The 19,075-nt window shown below is 39.9% G+C and overlaps 1 protein-coding gene across 3 annotated transcripts; it reads right to left on the bottom strand.

Annotated features, from left to right (window-relative positions):
* Positions 1-34: 34 nt before the first annotated feature.
* LOC140910509 (uncharacterized) lies at positions 35-18,623 on the bottom strand. 3 transcript variants are annotated; one of them, XM_073341563.1, is made up of 9 exons: positions 17,962-18,623; positions 16,438-16,524; positions 13,419-13,649; positions 11,882-11,904; positions 8,490-8,635; positions 8,137-8,237; positions 7,906-8,007; positions 4,063-5,935; positions 35-1,127 (listed from the first exon to the last, which is right to left on the bottom strand). In XM_073341563.1, exons 1-9 carry the CDS (start codon positions 18,439-18,441, stop codon positions 1,078-1,080), a joined length of 3,093 nt encoding a protein of 1,030 aa, XP_073197664.1. In that variant the 5' UTR covers positions 18,442-18,623; the 3' UTR covers positions 35-1,077. The 3 variants fall into 3 exon arrangements, with proteins under 3 accessions (XP_073197664.1, XP_073197666.1, XP_073197665.1); XM_073341565.1 differs by lacking the exons at positions 16,438-16,524; positions 17,962-18,623 and adding an exon at positions 14,697-14,764; XM_073341564.1 differs by lacking the exons at positions 16,438-16,524; positions 17,962-18,623 and adding an exon at positions 14,604-14,687.
* Positions 18,624-19,075: the final 452 nt, after the last annotated feature.

Raw genomic sequence — 19,075 nt, 5'->3', positions numbered from 1 at the left:
CAAGACAAAAACAGACTGGAACAAGTTACTACCGTTGGTTTTAAATATTTTAATATATTAGGTGGTGATATACTAAGCACTTGACACTGGTGCTAACAGATAAGCAAATAAATCCATGCTATAAAGATTAGCTAGAAAATGATTTCCAGTGTTCTTTCCTATACACTGTGTACAAGTTAAGCATAACATTAGTAGTTAAGAACAATTCTGAATCCCAACCTCTTAACAGCATCAGCTGCGAGTGTTATCATTCTAATTATTGATGAAGTCAATGAGAACAGCATTATATTAGTATTATGTATAGCCTGGATGATGGATGAGCCAAGAACTCTATGCCACAGAAAAACCACGTCAAGTGGTACTGAAGACATTATTACAAAAGTCACTTCTTTGTTGGATCTAATTCTGCATAAAACTTGGATGAAAACAGTAGTGGTACAGAAGATACTAAATATACCTATTGGGAAGAGTTTTGGTACCATTTTATATAGCGGAGAATGTCAAAAGTTGTTACTTAATTAGTGACAACTACTGTAACTAAAATTTTGCCTTTAATAATGCATTCAATACTTGCTTCCTCTATAGAGGTCAGTAAAGATCAATAACTGAACCTGGAGAAATTGATCAGAAGATTAGAACTCAAGAAGAAATATCATCACTTCAGCCATTAACTATGTATTCTGATAAGACAGATTTGTTTAGATATCCTGTTTAGTGTCTAAAATTTTATAAGTATAAACATTTCATGCAAAGACACCACTTTCTTGTCACCTAAGAACTATTATAGAAAATAACTTGCAGCACTTGATTATATTCAATATATCGCTCAAGGGTAGAAAGAACAGCCTTTCAAATCTATATGTTTGTCTTTATTAAAAGGCATGCTTTATTCTAGCCCTATTTTAGCTGGTTGCTAGTTTTAGAATGTACCTTTTCAGAGAGTAAAAGGCACATTTCACTAATCTAAATATCTGGAGATGCATATACATACAGGATAGATTCAACAGACTATGATAAATACGTTACTGTAAACTGAAAGAGAGATTTGCCCAAAACCAATGTTTCTAGAAAATTCATTTACATTTCTGACCAACTGTTCTGTATGGACGTAGACTTAATTTCCTGTCCTGTGAAAAGAAACATACAATACATATTTAATTTTTTGAATGTCGGTATTAACTCTTCGGAATGTTTCTGCTATAAAATATGTTGATCTACACAGTAAACATTTAGGTCTATAAATCATATAGGGTACAGTTATATGAAGTTTTAGTGACATGGCCATTTCTATGATTAGAAGAGCCCTGTACAAAATAGGGGCCTCAGCCAGCACCTTCCATATATACATAAACCAGTCCATCCATGCTCTCAGTTCTTTAGCTCTATGATCAGCTCTTATCCTATGGCAACTTCAGTCTGTAGCTTTCCACAAACAAGGCCAACAGATGGGGTGTAATACTGGTCACCCCATCTCAAAAAAGGATATTGCAGAATTAGAGTGGGTTCGGAGAAGGATGACAAGAATAATCCAGGGTATAGGAAAAACTCATGAGACAGAAAAAAGACTGGGATTTTATTTTATAAAGATTAATAGACGGCATGTGATAAATATGTAAAATAATAAATGGTATAGAAAAGATAGATCAATCAGGAAATGCTATACTCCCCATCTCAAAACACAAGGAGAGATTAAATGAAACTGAAAAGGTGGCCAATTGAAACCTGATAAAAGGAAATACTTTTTTACACAATAATTTGGTGATGGACTTCTGCACAAGAAATGGTTGAGGCCAAGAATTTGACAAGATTAAAAAAAAAGGTATTTGGCCATGTATACGGATATCAAGAATATCCATAATTATCATAGTTAATATGATTTTGGAAGGGCTGTTAAGCCTCATACTATTTTGCCATAGTTATAAGACAGTAGTAATATTCTTTTAGAGGTGGCAGTATATCGAACAATAATCATCAAATGTAACTGGACTGATTTTTTGATCTCTAGTATGTGTCATATTTCACAATCTGAAAATTCACCTGATTAGTCCTTCCTCAGTGGGCGATTTAATGCAGCATAGTCATTGTTAAAATTTTTGCTGTCATATCGACCTTTAATTTATGTAGGTTTTTCTGTTTTAGAATCTGTTTTCCACAACACTTGATTTCCTCTTTAGATGGAAGTCTCTGCCCATCATGCAAAGATTCACTATCACCAACTCACTCAAAATGACTGTGTTACTATTGATTTAGGACTATATTTCATAAAGTGTAAGCAATATTCTCCACCAATATATACCAATAGTAAGAACTGATTCTGAATATTAATTCAGAGGTTTTATTTAAGAAGCATGGAAGAAATCTAAAATATTCTATTATTGGAATAAAATGGCATGGATAACACAGTCAAGATGCAGCAAAAGATCATTCCATATCTCTACTGCTAATATAAAAAGGTTTTCATTAAGCTGCTCTGATCCTGTGTAGCAGCCTACAGCAGAGACATGCAGAAAAGCAGCTAGAGAGGGGTTTAAAACATCTTTAAAAATCACTTCTCCAAATTAACCTACCAACAGTGGTGACAGTATCATAACGCTTTAGCTTGCATAAAACAGTAGCTAATTTTAGAATTAAGGCTTTAGGTAAGTAATAATAGTTTAGAGCTAAAAATCCAAAATGGCAGCCACAGTGATTTCCTATCAGAAACCTCAGAATGGAAGCAGATTTGATTGAGAGGAGATAAGGGTTAAATAAGAGTTCGATGGGAATGAGTCAGCATATTTAAAGAGAACTAAAGGATGCGGCTAGGAGGAAGATCTATGATAATAGCAAGGAAGTCTCAGGAGGAGGATCAACCAGCTTGAATGACAGATGAAGCTGATTGGCTGAACTGGTATAATTAGGCAGGGAGGATCTATGCTAATTTCTGAATTTGAGAAAGCAACCAGTCAGAGAAGACCAGAAACTGAATATAAGGCTGACAGCCGGGGTGGTGGTGGTGGGTGTGCGTGTAGCCAAATGAATAACAGAGAAGACTGAAGAACAGCAAAGGCATGTAATACTGTGATGTTCTCTTATGCCTATATATAGAAGCCTTGTGTGCTATACTGTATCAAATTCAGGATTATACTGTAATGTTACATGTAGGCTTCATACATATGAATTGGAGGTCTTCATGTGTTTTAATGTGTAACATTGTAATGCTTCCCTGTACATATATGCTGTTTACTAACTGTATTGGGGCTTTATGCATGTGTACGAGGGGTCTCTATGAACCTTGAATATTACATAACTGCTATATGGTCTATGTATGCTGTGTGTTTTGTGCGGTCTTATTTTATTTTGCCACTTTAATGTATGATTTCTAATTAAGATTTAACAGCAGTTTAGGATGTCTTAACAGGTTAGTGTATTCTTCCTTGCTTTACTGAATGTATTGTAACTGCTTATTTTCCTTTAAATAAATGACACTTTGTTTACGAAGAATTGCTGCTTGTACGTCAATCCTTTCAGCAGAAGGCTGTATCCATGTCCTCCCATGAGTTATCAGAATTAGTTGGCTCTGGGGAGTCCTCTGCAGTCCAGAGACAACCCTCCTGGTAAAACCCTGGCATTTCCTCTAGGGCGAGCCACCTCGTTATTACCCATTTGGACAGAACAAATTAACAATTGGTTTATGGTTATAAGCAGGCCAGTATTAGAGTGATTTAGGTCCAAATTTGGGGGTAACTGGTAGAGAGGCAAGAAACTAGAGTTCTAGCTTCAACCTTCATAAGGACATAGAAACCATGTTTAACCCTAAATTCTAACAATGGAAGACATTTTGGAGGTTGATATTGTTTTGTCAGTTTGTACCACAAACATAGTAACCCTACTTTATTATGAATTATACTTGATTGTGATAGTTGTTCCTATTACAGATAAACCCCATTTAAGATTCATAGCAAGACACAAAACGAGCTCGGAGGGAGGAGAGAGTTCTCTCTTTTTAAACTGGCTATGTATTTCAGTACAAACGTTTACCTAATTCCAACATATCTAAACAGATATCTGAATATTATTTACCTTGAAGGGAATTCTCTTCAATTTCGTTCTCTATAGTGCATGTACCTGGTTTTTCATTAACTGTTATTTTGTCTTCTGCAACCAAAAAATATTCTGATGCATTGCTACAGTCACTAGACATTGATGCTTGACTTAGCTCTTCTGTATCAGAGTCTGAAAGATTTAGCGTTTCATGTTCTTTACCTACTGCATGTGCCGAGCCTCCTAAAAATGTACCACCACATGTCACTGGACTAAGACAAGCTGCATTCTGTAACTGCAGAGTGTCAAGTTCATCTTGCTTCCTAGAAATCTCTTCTAAATCTTGGTGTGACTTATAGGTTTCAGCAGTATTTACATTATCTTCAACTTTCACATCTATATGAGGTTTAATTGATGCAACACCAGGATGAGTGGAAAATACATTGCTTTCTTTACTAGGAAAGCCTGTTGAAAACAGAGAGTTGACTATAGCTGGACCACACAAAGAATTCTGTTGAGCAAGCGTGTCTTCAGTTTCAGTCTTCATAGATAGGTCAAAAGAAAAAAAGGAATTGGTACACTTTGGACTTGTAAGTTCAGATATGGCTACTGTACATATTGAAGGTGTAGATTTTTCTACAACTGGATGTGCTTTGTCAATTGATTCTATTTTCATTTTTTCAATTTCACTATTCGATAAAAACAGCATCGAGGAGGAAGATAGTGAGTTGGAAGTACTTTTGACAGAACCTTCAAATGAGGTTACAGGTGAAGATTTACATTCCAGAATACAATTATTGGATGAGAAGGAAAATATATTACTACAGGGGACAGGCTGGCTCTTGGAAACATCTTTCTTCCCAGTGTCACTACTAGATGTACTACAGGCTACAGTAGCAGTGGAATCAGGGGTACTGGCACTCTGCTCCTGTGGGACTACTGTAGGAGATTTTAGCCAGTTATATTTTACGTCTTTGCTTACAGAAACGTTCTCTTTTCCGGTTTGAAATATTGTACTTTGTTCAGCTGGCTTCTCAGATAGGCTTGAAAATGGTGACATCTTCAATGAATTGCTGAGTTTGGATACTGTAAAACAATCTCTTTCCGAATTGCTAAAGGTAAATGAAAAAACTGGCTTTCCACTTTCTGATGATCCTAGTTTAGGACTTGTAAAGGCAGCAGAAGCTTTAGCCTCAGTTAAAGCTGAAGACTTAAACTTCGTATAATTTCCATGTTGATTGCCCATTTTATCTTGAATATCACATCTTCCCACATAAAAAGTGGGGAAAACCGAATTATTCTTTTCTTTTTTGAAGAAAAATGTAGCGGCTGCCTTATTTAAATTGGGTAATGATGAGTCATTACCCGAATTGGGGCTAAAAAGTGGAACAGAAAGGCTCTGAGTAGGAGCACCTAAAAAGTTTGGTTTTGAAACAGGAACAGGTTTTATTGCTGATGCTGGTAAGCCAGGTGAAGTGCTAGGACTTGCTAATGTTTTTGCAGAAATGGGAACCGGTGATGACTGTTCCATTTTTACTTTGTTTTTTATTACCAAGCCATTGGAATTTTCTGATGTGGAGGTTAGTTTGCTTACTTCCGGAGATCTTGTTCCATTAAATAAGTTCAAGTCACTGTTCAATTCAGAGAAATTCCAGTTCACAGGTGGAAAGCTGAATTTGTAACTACTGGAACTGGAAAAACTAGTGTTACTAAAACTTCCTTTTTGTAATTTTTGTGTTTTTATTCTCTGTGCATCTTTCACTTTGGGAGGTGAGGACAGAAGGGGAACTGCTGAGAATGTACCCTTCAAAGAATCAGTTATCACAAATGTATGCTTTGTATTTGCAGGTGAAGTCTGCATCTTCAACGGATCTGATTTCCGATGATCCATATAATAATTATAACGTACCTCCTACAATTATAGAAAAATCACCAAATTATTTAGTACAAGGAAAAGTAATAAGCCATCAGAGTTACAAGTTCTTTAAATATTATGTGAAGGCAAACTATTAATTTGTTGTGCTTATATGTTCTAAGACTACTTTAAATTACTTAGAATATTTTGCTGGACACTTAAAAGGCAACAGAAAAAAATATACAAACTGTTCGGATTAGAAGAAATCTATAACTTTTTAAAAGTAAAATATTTAAGTGACTTAAACAAAACCAAAATCCAAATACTTCAGTGACATAAGTATCAAAGAATGAGACTACACAGAAGTAATATCTTTATAACTTCAAGTTAAAAAACTGATCAATTCTGATTTTAGCAAAAATTGTTTAAGATGCAAGAGAATATTCTCATCTGAGAATGAAAACCTAAATCCAATGCAGTACTTTTATCCAGCGCCAATGAATTTCTCTGAATTTCTTAGTCACATTAAGATAACCACTTTGACTGCTGTGTATCTATGGTAACAAGGCAAAAGTTTCATTTTATGTCTACAATACTCAAATGCCTCTAACACTCAAGAATATGGAACTGGAGAGGCAACAGTTATGGAAGGCCAAAACAGCTATCAAATGACTACGGAGGGAAGATCTTTTTTAGCAGAAAATGTCTTGAGGAAGAAGCTAGATAAGCTTTATCAGCTGCACTGAATCATGCCTGACACAGCAACTCAGATACTCCTTCACTGACTGCAGTCAAAAGAAACTGGGATTTGGAATACTAGGGGACACATATAACCCATCATTGCAGAAACTGTGACATACAATCTACTAAGTGTTTAAAAATTTGAGCATGAGTTATCACTTTAAATGCACACAAAAGCATAGGCCCAATATCAACACATACTAACTACTTCTCAGGAAAAGATGTGGCACTCATTCATACTTCGGTTTGATCACAGTATCTTTCCCACTGAAACTGGGCCTTACCTTATCTTTAAGTATGGACTACTTGGACTTGAAGTGTGGCCAAAAAAATGTGAACTTCTCAAATAAAGTTTAAAAATAATCCACTTGCACTTTTAACAATCCACAACAGTGAGACATTTTTCTATAAAAGCTATTAGGTTGTAGTTCTACATTTCATTTAAGAAAAAAGTTAGTGTGCAGTAGCCTGAATTAAAAGTAGGTGACTGACCCATCAAGAGTATCAGTTTAGTATAATTAGGGCATCATGGACTGTGAAATAAGCCCTTCCCCGTGAAATCGAATGTCCCCTTGCTTCTAGGAGCGTCCCAGAAAAGGGGGCTTCTAGCTCCAGCTGGGCAGGGACAGGACTTGTCTGTCCCCTGCACTGCTGTTTGGGGGGGGAGGGGAGAGGAGGAGGAGGAGAGAGAGAAAAACCATCAGACCCACCTCTGGGTGCCTCCCTCTGCTGCAGGACACTATGGGACTGGGCAGCAGCCCCAGAGGTTCCTGCAGCTGGAGGAGACTTGTAGAGTTGGGTCCAATCTTCCCTGTGCTGTTGGGAGCACCCCAGCAAAGGCGGTTCCTAGCTTTGGCTGGGCAGGAAGAGGACCTGTCCATCCCCTGCACAATTGCTGTGTGCATGTGCGCAGTAGGAGCGGGGAGCCCCCGGGAACCTCCTGCTGTTGCAGGAAGCTCTGCACTTTTCACAGAAGTGAGGGTGGCAATCTCATTACAAGTAGGTTTGTGCCCCTCCCCCCAACACACAATCCCCCTTTGGGTCGGGACCCGTAGTTACACCACCATGAAATTTCAGGTTTAAACATCTGAAAGTGTGAAATTTACCAATTTTCAAATCTTATGATGATGAAATTGACCATAATGGACTGTGAATTTGGTAGAGCCCTAAGCAAAATGAGAGGGGGGAGAGCCCGAAGTAAAAGACTGTCACAATATGAAACATTAACTTGTTTATCCAAACACAATTAGTAGTTGAGCAATACTTACACCAAAATGCATTCTTACCTCATGACTCATGTTTTGAAATGCTGACATTTCTGATATTGACATTAAGCGAGTACAGATCTTACTACCGTCAGTCAAAGTTTCCTCATGTCCCACTACAGGCTGAAAAAAGTTGCATTAGACATTGCCCATTTTGGATTTTACAAAGCCAAAAGAACATACTTAACCATTAAAAAAACAAAAAACAAACAAACAAAAAACCTGTAGTAACTCTTGTAAACAAGAACTTACATAATACGTGCTGTGTATGTTTTTCTGATCTTTCCATTGTTTTGCACTATTTTTATATACACACTTTCCAGTTAAACCTTCATTTCCTCCAGAAGAAAGTTCTGTTCGAAAAGAGGAATAAAAATAAGACTGATGTGTTTTTTTTTTTAAATACAATACAAAGAACACTTGACTCATCAGATGTAACTTACCAAGTTATGAAACCAGGGCAGCTAAAACACTTTCCATTTTGCAAACTGAGTATTGCTTTAATATAAAGTTTATTGTGGTAGGATAACAGATTTATTTTCAACATATGTGTTAAAAATAATGAACTGTGCACTGTGTTCAAAATATATGTATCTTTTTTCTACCTTTAACAATGAATGAATCAACTGAAGTCAGCTGCAAAGCCAAGATTTCATTAACCACAGATTTGATGTCCATTTGCTTTTGGGTAGACTCTGGTGCTTTTTCATAGCTAGATGCTATGTGCATCAGGTCAAACTGAGTCTTCATTCTGGAAAAGAAGTGAAAAAAATCTTTTACACAATTATGTGTGTTCCGCTGGGCTCAAAACAGAAAAAAGTTATACCTACTTAATAAAAATAATTACATTAAAAAAGGAAGTCAGTAGATGGCAGAAAAATATCTGAAGAGATTGATCTTCCTCTACTTAGAATTTTCTAATTTCCTTTCTTAGAAAAGGCCACTTGAGAATCTGTTGGAAAAAATTCTGTGATCAAAATAGCCAAAAGGGATCTCAGTCTGCCAGAGAAGCTGTATGTCATGGTCTAAAAGGATTAACCCCTTCTAGCTGTACAGATAGCAAAAGAAGTTTCAGTGAGAAAGGTTTTTTGGGGGAGGTGGGAGGGAGCAAAAGGTGTCTGTGTGTGGGGGGGAGGGGAACTGAAGAACTGATATTATTATTTAAGCATTTGTTTAGTTTGCCCTACATTTAAAGGCCCATAATCCAGCATAATGAAATTTAAACAAGTAGGCGGCAATAACCATCAAAGCACATTCTTCTTACGGTAATTGTTCAGAACAATTAATTTTGTCAAACCACCAATCAGCAAGGAGGCAAATCATTCCATTGAGAAATTCTAAATACACAATAGGAGAATTTGAAGAAACTGCAAGTTTTATTTATTTATTTATCCAGAATTCTGCACCTCTCCTGTACCTGTTTTTGAAATAATTAACTAGTCAAGCAGAAAAAGGTTAATATGTACACTATAAGAAAAGGAGTACTTGTGGCACCTTAGAGACTAACCAATTTATTTGAGCATGAGCTTTCGTGAGCTACAGCTCACTCCATCGGAGCTGTAGCTCACGAAAGCTCATGCTCAAATAAATTGGTTAGTCTCTAAGGTGCCACAAGTCCTCCTTTTCTTTTTGCGAATACAGACTAACACGGCTGTTACTCTGAAATACGTACACTATGAAAATATAAGAGATGTGGCCGAAATACTGTTGCCAAATATATTCTTCAGTAATAAGAGATAAAGTACTGTTAGTCCACTGTGTCTGAACCCAAATTACACCTTTTTCCCCCAGAGGTCATTCCTCATTCTGTGAAAGAGAATTTTAAAGTTCTGTTCTCACTTACTGTAATTTTTTTTTTTTAAAAGGCTTTGCCTAATTAAGTAAGTACAAAACCATAAAAAAGCCAAATATGGCATTTTGTGCATCCCACAGCAAACATTTAAATTGCAAGAGAAGGTACTGTACTCCATTACTTCAACAACAACAAAAACACACTTTGCAAGCTTTTCATGGAAAGTTTGAATAAGAAATTTAATTCCATTAATTATATTAGAGCTGACTGAACAAATCTGTATATGCTCAAACATTCTTGATTCTAATTCATTAAAGTATTCAAAAATTAGTTTTAAAAACATGATGCTCCTGAATTGGAGCATTTTGTTTCTCAGAGAAAATTACAAGATTAATATACAGTTCAACATACAGTAAATTCATTATATTCAATTTAATATAAAATTTAAATCACCGGATTTATAGTGTGTCTCAGTAACATTTCATACATAAAGAAGCTATTTTATCTAATTATGTTAGCAGGACCTATAAGCATAATTCCTGAAACCTTCTTTAATACTCCCACAAAAACTAGATTTTTACAGTCCCACAGCAGCATGGCATCTGATAAACTAAAGCACAAACTTAAGTCAGAAAGAGATTAAAATATTCAAAGGGTCAGTTTTCAGAATGGAGAGGTAAATAGCTGTGTTCCCCAGGGATCAGCACTGGGATCAGCGCTGTTCAACATATTCATAAGTGATCTGGAAAAAGGGATGAACAGTGAGGGGGAAAAGTTTGCAGAGGATACAAAATTACTCAAGACAGTTAAGTCCAAAGCAGACTGCCAAGGGTTACAAAGGTATGTCACAAAACTGTGTGACTAGGCAACAAAATGGCAAATGAAATTCTATATTGATAAATGCAAAGTAGTGCACATTGCCAAACATAATCCCAACTACTCATACAGAATAATGGGGTCTAAATTAGCTATTACCACTCAAGAAAGAGATCTTGGAGTCACTGTGGATAGTTCTCTGACAACAACATCTGTACAATGTGCAGTTGCGGTCAAAGAAAGAAAAATGCTAACAATGTTAGGAACCATTAAGGGATAGATAAGACCATAAATATCATAATGCCAATACATAAATTCATGATTCGCCCACAACTTGAATACTGTGTGCAGTTCTAGTCACCCTATCTCAAAAAAAAAAAAAAGATACTTGAAATGGAAAAGATACAGAGAAGGGCTACAAAAACAATCAAGGGTATGGAATAGCTTCCAGAGGAGGCGAGATTAAAAAGACAGACTATTTTCATCTTGGAAAAAGAGATGACTCAGGGAGGATATGATAGAGGTCTATAAAATCATGAATGGTGTAAAGAAAGCGAATAACTAAATGTTATTCACCCCTTCTCAAAACACAAGAATCTGGGGTTGCCCAATGAAATTAATAGGTTGCAGGTTTAAAACAAACAAAAGGAAGTACTTCTTCACACAACGCAGTCAATCTGCAGAACTGGTTGCCATGGAATGTTGTAAAGGCAAAAGCCATAACTGGACTCAAAACAGAATTACATAAGTTCATGGAGGATAGGTCCATCAATGGCTATTAGCCAAGATTATCAGGGATGCAACCCCATGCAGCAGGTGTCCCTAAGCCTCTGACGGACGGACACTGGGACTGGAAGACAGGGAATGGATAACTTGACAATTGCCCTATTCTGTTCATTTCCTCTGAAACATCTGCCATTAGCCATTGTCAGAAGACAGAATACTGGGCTAGATGTACCACTGGTTTGACCCAGTATAGCCATTCTTATGTTCTTATATTATTTTCTGAGACAAAGCAAAAAGACAGTATTAAGGCTTTTTTAGGACAGTGTTTACAGAAAAACATGAAGTAGTATCTGAAGTGATTATTTCAAGATCCACTTTTATCTGTTCAATAATAAATCTGTGAAATTCCAACAGCTCTAGAAGAATTTTGAAATTAAATGTTAGAAAGTAATGATCTCAAATATTCACAGAACTTCTACAACTGTTCAAAACTGTTCTGTGTATCTCTCCATATTAATTAATCCACTGTATTCCCTGGACACTCCTCTCCCAACCCCCCACAGTCATGATATGAATATTAAACTAAACTTTTTTGTATCTTACCACCTTACTCAACTATACACTAACAAACTACAGAAACTAGAACACATGAAATGTATGTACCTTTTATTCAAGCCACATGCCACCTGTAATTAAAATAAGACTGCATTAGAGTTAAGGATGTTATTTAAAAATAAAACAAAAGTACTTTACCAGAATATCTGAGAGAAGTTAACTGTTCAACTTGTTAAAAAATAACTCTTCATTTCATCAAGACATAATCAGAACTTTAAGGGCTCACAGAAGTAGAAGAGCAATAATCACACACAGGGAGTGTCATGTCTGGGAAAATTATTTATCTTGTAATATTTTGTTCTGAGGCCAAAGGAGAAATCTTTCCTAAAAGTCAAATCCAAGACACTGTGCATGAGGCAAAAGCCACATGGCTGTCTTTGAGATCAAAATGTACTTGAAAACATTTTGGCAGGATTTCCATACCATGGACTTGTGCTCCTTAGTGCAAGACTAAGAGTCGGTCTACACTTGAAATGCTATCCCGAGAGGTGGTAGCTAGGTCGATAGAAGAATTCTTCTGTCGACCCAGCACTATCTACACAGGGATCTAAATCAGCTTAACTACAGCTCTCGGGGTGTGGATTTTTCATACCCTGAGTGACATAGCTAGGTTGATCTAATTTGTTAGTGTAGACCAGCCCTAAGGGACTTTTTCTACACGGTAGGGTAGTGCACTCTCTACAGGGGAGTGATTTCTAGAGCATGCTAACTGGACCATGTAGACCCTGTTGGCGTGCATAAAAGGCTCCCTAGGGTACTTCAACAGAAGACAGCTATAAAATAACTATGTTAAAGCACACTAATGGCATCTGTACAAAGCAATTAATGTTCAACAAGTTAGTGGGCACTGGAAATCACACTCCATAGAGTGGCTTTCCCCATCATGTAGACAAGTCTAGAAAGAGTTCCCAAAATCGTAAAAATTTTGGTCACTGAGGGTCACATAGTGTTTTATAATGCAGCCACTTGCCCCACCCCACTACTTTGAGTACATGCCTCACAGAATTTTAACCAAGTCTCTAGGAACTTTCCAATCAGTTCCTGATTGAGCTGGAAAGGAATAAAATAAGTCACTCACAAAAATTCAAGTGAATTAGAAATTAGTGCTTTAAAACAGATTGTGCAATACAAGGGGTGGGAACCCTTCACATCCCCCACATCAAAATAAGGTTCTCTTCTACACTCTGAAGGGAAGTGAGACTCCTGTCAGAATTGCACCTTCAGAGAAGCAGATTATACGGCAACATCTAAACAGAATTCGCCTTGAGTGTAAGAGCTTGGCTACACTTACATTTTATAGCGCTCTAACTTGCTGTCTCAGGGGCATGAAAAATCACCCCTCTGATCGCAGCAAGTCAGAGCGCTTTAAAGCGCTAGTGTAAATAGGCTCCCAGTGCTCGAAGCTAATCCCCTTGTGGAGGTGGATTACCAGGAGCGCTGGGAGAGCTCTCTCCCATGACAGCGCTTTGAAGTTTCCAGTGTGGCCATGCCTTAAGTATCTCAAAGGATGTCCCAAACAGGGGGTGGGGGGTGTCACATGCACATACTACTTGATGGCAGATCACTGTAATGTAAAAATTATCACCTCCAGGAAACGCTCAGGATCACATTCATCAACAAGCTTTTCACAGTCCTTCAGGAAACTCTCAATGGTTTTCTTGTGAGTTTCCTTCATTTTCTTCCAAATTTGATATTCCTTCTCTTTCTTACTTCTCTGACTTTCAATGTCTTCTAGCAATTCCTTTTTTCTCATTTCCAGAGTTTTGAAAATTTCTTCAAATTCCAACATAATTATCTCTGCTTCTTTGTTCAAGATCTAGAAACAAAGTATTTTGCACAAAGATCTAATAACAGTAAGTCTTTACACTATGTCATCCCTGCAAGCTGCATGGAAACTTTTTAAAGACACCACAACAGAGGCTCAATTTACATGTATACCCCAAAATTAAAAAACATAATAAGAGAACCAAAAAAGTGCCACTGTGGCTAAACAACAAACTAAAAGAAGCAGTGAGAGGCAAAAAGGCATTCTTTAAACAGCGGAAGTTAAATCTTAGTGAGGAAAATAGAAAGGAACATAAACTCTGGCAAATGAAGTGTAAAAATATAATTAGGAAGTCCAAAATAGAATTTGAAGACCAGCTAGCCAAAAACTAAGTAATAGCGTTTTTTTTTTTATTTTATTTTTTTTTAAAAGTACATCAGAAACAGGAAGCCTGCTAAACAACCAGTAGGGCCACTGGACAATCAAGATGCTAAAGGACCACTCAAGGACGATAAGGCCATTGCGGAGAAACAAAATGAATTCTTTGAATCGGTCTTCATGACTGAGGATATAAGAGAGATTCCCAAACCTGAGCCATTCTTTTTATGGCTCTGAGGAACTGTCCCAGATTGAGGTGTCATTAGAGGTGGTTTTGGAACAAATTGATAAACTAAACAGTAATAAGTGACCAGGACCAGATGGTATTCACCCAAGAGTTCTGAAGGAACTCAAATGTGAAATTGCAGAACTACTAACTGTAGTCTGTAATCTATCTTTTAACTCAGCTTCTGTACCAAATGACTGGAGGATAGCTAAATGTGACTCCAATTTTTAAAAGAGGACTCCAGAGGTGATCCCAGCAATTACAGGCCCATAAGCCTGACTTCACTACCGGGCAAACTGGTTAAAACTATAGTAAAGAACAAAATTGTCAGCCACATAGATTACAATAATTTGTTGGGGAAGTGTCAACATAGTGTTTGTTAAATAGAAATCATGCCTCACCAATCTACTAGAATTGAGGGGGTCAACAAGCATGTGGACAAGGGGGATACAGTGTACGGAGATTTTCAGAAAGCCTTTGACAAGGTCCCTCACCAAAGGCTCTTAAGCAAAGTAAGCTGTCATGGGATAAGAGGGAAGGTCCTCTCATGGACTGGTAACTGGCTAAAAGATAGGAAACAAAGGGTAGGAATAAATGGTCAGTTTTCAACATATGCATAAATGATCTGGAAAAAGGGGTAAACAGTAAGGTGGCAAAATTTGCAGATGATACAAAACTACTCAAGATAGTTAAGTCCCAGGCAGTCTGCGAAGAACTACAAAAGGACCTCTCAAAACTCGGAGACTGGGCAACAAAATGGCAGATGAAATTCAATGTTGATAAATGCAAAGTAATGCACATTGGAAAACATAATCCCAATGATACATATAAAATGATGGGGTCTGAATTAGATGTTACCACTCAAGAAAGCGATCTTGAAGTCATCATGGGTAGTTGTCTGAAAACATCTATTCAATATGCAGTGGCAGTCAAAAAAAAAAAAGGGGGGGGCACGCCCTAACAATATTATGAACCTTTAAGCAAGGGATAGATACGATGGCACTAAATATCATAATGCCACTATATAAATTGCCCACAGCTTGAATACAATGTGCAGTTCTGGTTACCCCATCTCAAAAAAAGAGATATTTGAATAGGAAAAGGTAAGGAGAAAGGCAACAAAAATAATTAAGGGTATGGAACAGTTTCCGTTCAAAGAGAGATTAAAAACCTGGATATTTTTCAACTTGGGAAAGAGATGACTACGTGGGATACAAAATAAGTCTATAAAATCATGAATGGTTTAGAGAAAGTGAATACCAAACTGTTATTTACACCTTCAGATAACACAAGAACCAGAGGTCACCAAATTAAATTAATAGGCAGCAGGTTTAAAACAAACAAAAGGAAGGATTTCTTCACACAGCGCTGAGCCAATCTGTGGAACTCACAGCCAAGGGATGTTGTGAAGGCCAAAACTATAACAGGGTTCAAAAAGGAACTAGATAAATTCATGGAGGATAGGTCCATCAATGGCTATTAGTCAGGATGGGCTAGGATGGTGTCCCTAACCTCTGTCTGCCAGAAGCTGGGAATGGGCGACAGGGGATGGATCAGAAGATGATTATCTGTCTGTTCATTCCCCCTGGGGCACCTGGCATTTGCCATGGTTGGAAGACAGGATATTGGGCAAGATGGACCTTTGGTCTGACCCAATATGGCCATTCTTATGTTTGATAGCCAGGGATACAACCTCATGCTGTGGGTGTCCGTACCATCTGACTGCCAGAAGCAGGGAGAGGATGATAGGGGGTGGATACCTCGATGATTACCTATTTGTTCATTCCTTCTGAGGCACCCGACATTGGCCACTGTCAGAAGATAGGCTAGAGATGGACCATGGTCTGACCCAGTATGGCCTTACTTATGATGCTGGTCTGGATGAGGAGGTCTTGAGGTGTTAGTTCCAGGTCCCCAGGGGGTGGGGTGTGTGTGTCTCTCTCTTACCATCGCCCAGGTGGGGAGGAGGGAAGGGATCAGGTCCTTCTCCCACTGCAGGGGTGGGGATGCGGTTGGATCCTTCCCCGGGAGCGGCATTGCAGAATAAGCCGGCCCTGTACTCACCCTGCAGCAGTGGCTTCCGCCACACACAGCTGGGCCAGCAGGGGCAGATGCTGCAGGGTATGTTTTTCATTTTATTTTACAGGTTGTTTTTATTTTATTTTGTGTTCTCTCACATTTGCAAAAAACACAGGGCTCCACTATTCTCTACAGATGTCATTATGTCTAACTCACCTCAGTATCTTTTGGATGACTTGATAGTTCCTTCACCAAGTTCTCATTTATTGCTCTCAGTTTCTTCAGGCTGCTAAAGAAGGTTAACTGCAGGACATAAATTTATAACCACTTAATCTACTTTTTTTTTTAATTAAAAAAAATCTACATTATCCTCTTTAATCATACTATATCTACAGACTGCACAGAGTTTAACTAGACTATTAAGGCATTACTTATATAAAAAGACTCTTCATGCTTTAGGACAATGAAGAAACTTGCATTTGGTATTTTTCCTCTCTCCTCTTTAGGCTTGTCTACTCTAGAAAGTTTTGCTGCTTTAACTATACCAGTATAGTTAAACTCCAGACCAGATTGTGTGTTCCTCTTTTCCTGTGCTGAGGGGACAAGCTGCCTTTGCCCCTCCGCACTTCCAGCCTGCATTTCCACTGGTCAAGCTGCAACATCAGTATAGAACAGCCACAGTGCCATGTGCTCTACTATGCCCCATACCCATCCAATGTACCAGGGACATTCTGCAAGTGCAATTAAACTGCAGCATAAAGGGACTGCTTAATAATGTACTACCTAGCTTGTACTTCAGATGGAGCCTGGAAAAGTGGTTGAATGTCCACTCTCTGGCAAAAATACACTGCAGATAAAGTACTAAAAAAGGCACATGCCTTCTTCATGCTAAAATATCCCAGGAGCCATCTCTTTCACCTTAACTGCTTTTCCTTAATCCACTATCCAAATCCAAAAGTGTTAGGCCAAAAAGCAGATAGGTAACGTGACTGCCAAGAAGCGCCTCTACATCGGATGGCTGGACTAGCATATTCTTGGTTTTAGGGAAACACGGTTAACATACAAGACATTAAGGGCCTGTCTACAGGTGACACTTGATATAATGACGAAGTGGTTTTCCTCCTCCTCCTGCTATAGCTAATCTACTCCCTCAAGGAGCTGTAGGTAGGTTGACAGAATAATTCCTGAGTTGATCTAACAATGTCTATCCTGGGGTTTAGGTTGGCTTAACTACATTTTTGGGGGCGGGGTGTGTGAATTTTTTTTACAGAGCTAGAACCACCACAGTTTTAGGTTTAGAGCAGGCCTAAGATTATCAGCTTCAACATCTTGAACCCGTCTACAGTCTATTCAGTTAAAATCATAAAACTATCTACGAGGAGGTGGAGGGAGAAACAGCTTGTTAGGGCACTGTGATAATTAGGTCAGGACACTGCCATGTTACTACATGGCTTGGCCTTAGGTATGCAGGATAAACAGGAAAGACCAGGACTTGTTAATGCAGCGTCCTGGCCCTGAAAGCTTTCAGGGGAATGCTCTGACTTATTACAACACTCGGCCCATTTGGCTCTAACAGGTTCTCAGGAGGCAGCCCCGCTTATTGTGTTCGCCAACCAGGCCTGCGCTGCTGGGTGGTCTGGGCTAAGCCTCGAGGGAGGCAGCGGCTGGGTAGGCAGGTTGCTATTTCACCCCGCAATGGGCACAGCCGGCCGGCCGGCCGGTCGGGGGCGCGGGGCTTACTTTCTCCTCCTGGTACACGGTGTCCAGGAGGTTGACGGCGTGGAAGATGCCCTGGTGCCCCTCAGACACGCACTGTCCGCAGCCCGCCTGGCGGCACATCCGGCAGTACAGCTGCACCAGCCGGGCCGGGTGCTTCTCGCAGGTTGCTCCGAACGCCGGCGGGGGGCTCAGCGCCCCCGCCTCGCCGCGCCCCGGCCCCGGCCGGCCCCCGCCGGCCCTGTACAACTTCACCACCTCCGCCAGCGTGGTGTTGACGGGCAGCGCCGCGTAGCCGCCGCGCGGCAGCGGGCAGAGTTTCCTGCAGAGCGGGCAGGAGAAGCGCAGGCCCTGGCCCGCGCGGGGCGAGGGGAGCGGGCCGGGCTCCCCGGAGGCCAGGCACTCCAGCACGCAGCCCTTGCAGAAGTTGTGCGAGCAGAGCGGCAGCGTGACCGGATCCTCAAAGAGGCCGAGGCAGACGGCGCAGGTCAGGCTGGCTTCCATCGGGGCCAAGCCGGGGGCGCGGCGCGGCGCGGCGGGCCGCCCTTCGCAGAGACCCGCTCCCCCGGGGGCTGGAGCCGCCGCCCTGCGGCCAGCTCCCACGGAGCTCGCCCCCGGCCGGGCACAGCAGCCCCCTGAACTTCAACCGCCCGCCTCGCGCTCCAAGCTGGGCGAGATGAGGAAAGAGCGGCTGCGGAACTGCAAGCCGGGGAGCGGCTGTGATTGGAGGAATGTGAGAGATTGACAACGCTAGCTGCTACTCGTCGAAACATGCGGCCCGGGAAAACACCAATCGTATCACAATGAGAGGGGCGGGACTAAAGCAGCCCTACCCAATAGGAGGTTTGGGCTGAGATGTAGGTGCTGGGGCAGCTGCTGTTTCCCACGGGGCGGCAGCGCGTGCGGGAGCCGTAGTCTGGAGCAGCTCTAGGTCTTGTGATCTCTGAAGGGCAGGGAACGTACCTGTGTAAAGAGCCTAAGGCAATGGCCCCAGTGCAGTATAAACAACTATTAGGCGTAGGGTTCCCTATGACCCTCACACCCTAGGGTCTGTAAGGACCACCACTTCTCACCAGATTTGCCTCCCCCACCCCCAGACCTTCAGTCCTTGATTTCCGTGGTGGCAGAGATTAGTTTG

This window comes from Lepidochelys kempii, chromosome 4, assembly GCF_965140265.1.
Source record: "Lepidochelys kempii isolate rLepKem1 chromosome 4, rLepKem1.hap2, whole genome shotgun sequence".
In the NCBI taxonomy this organism is placed as follows: domain Eukaryota; kingdom Metazoa; phylum Chordata; order Testudines; family Cheloniidae; genus Lepidochelys; species Lepidochelys kempii.
Note: the sequence above shows the minus strand (reverse complement) of the source record. Positions and strands in the feature narration are given on the sequence as shown.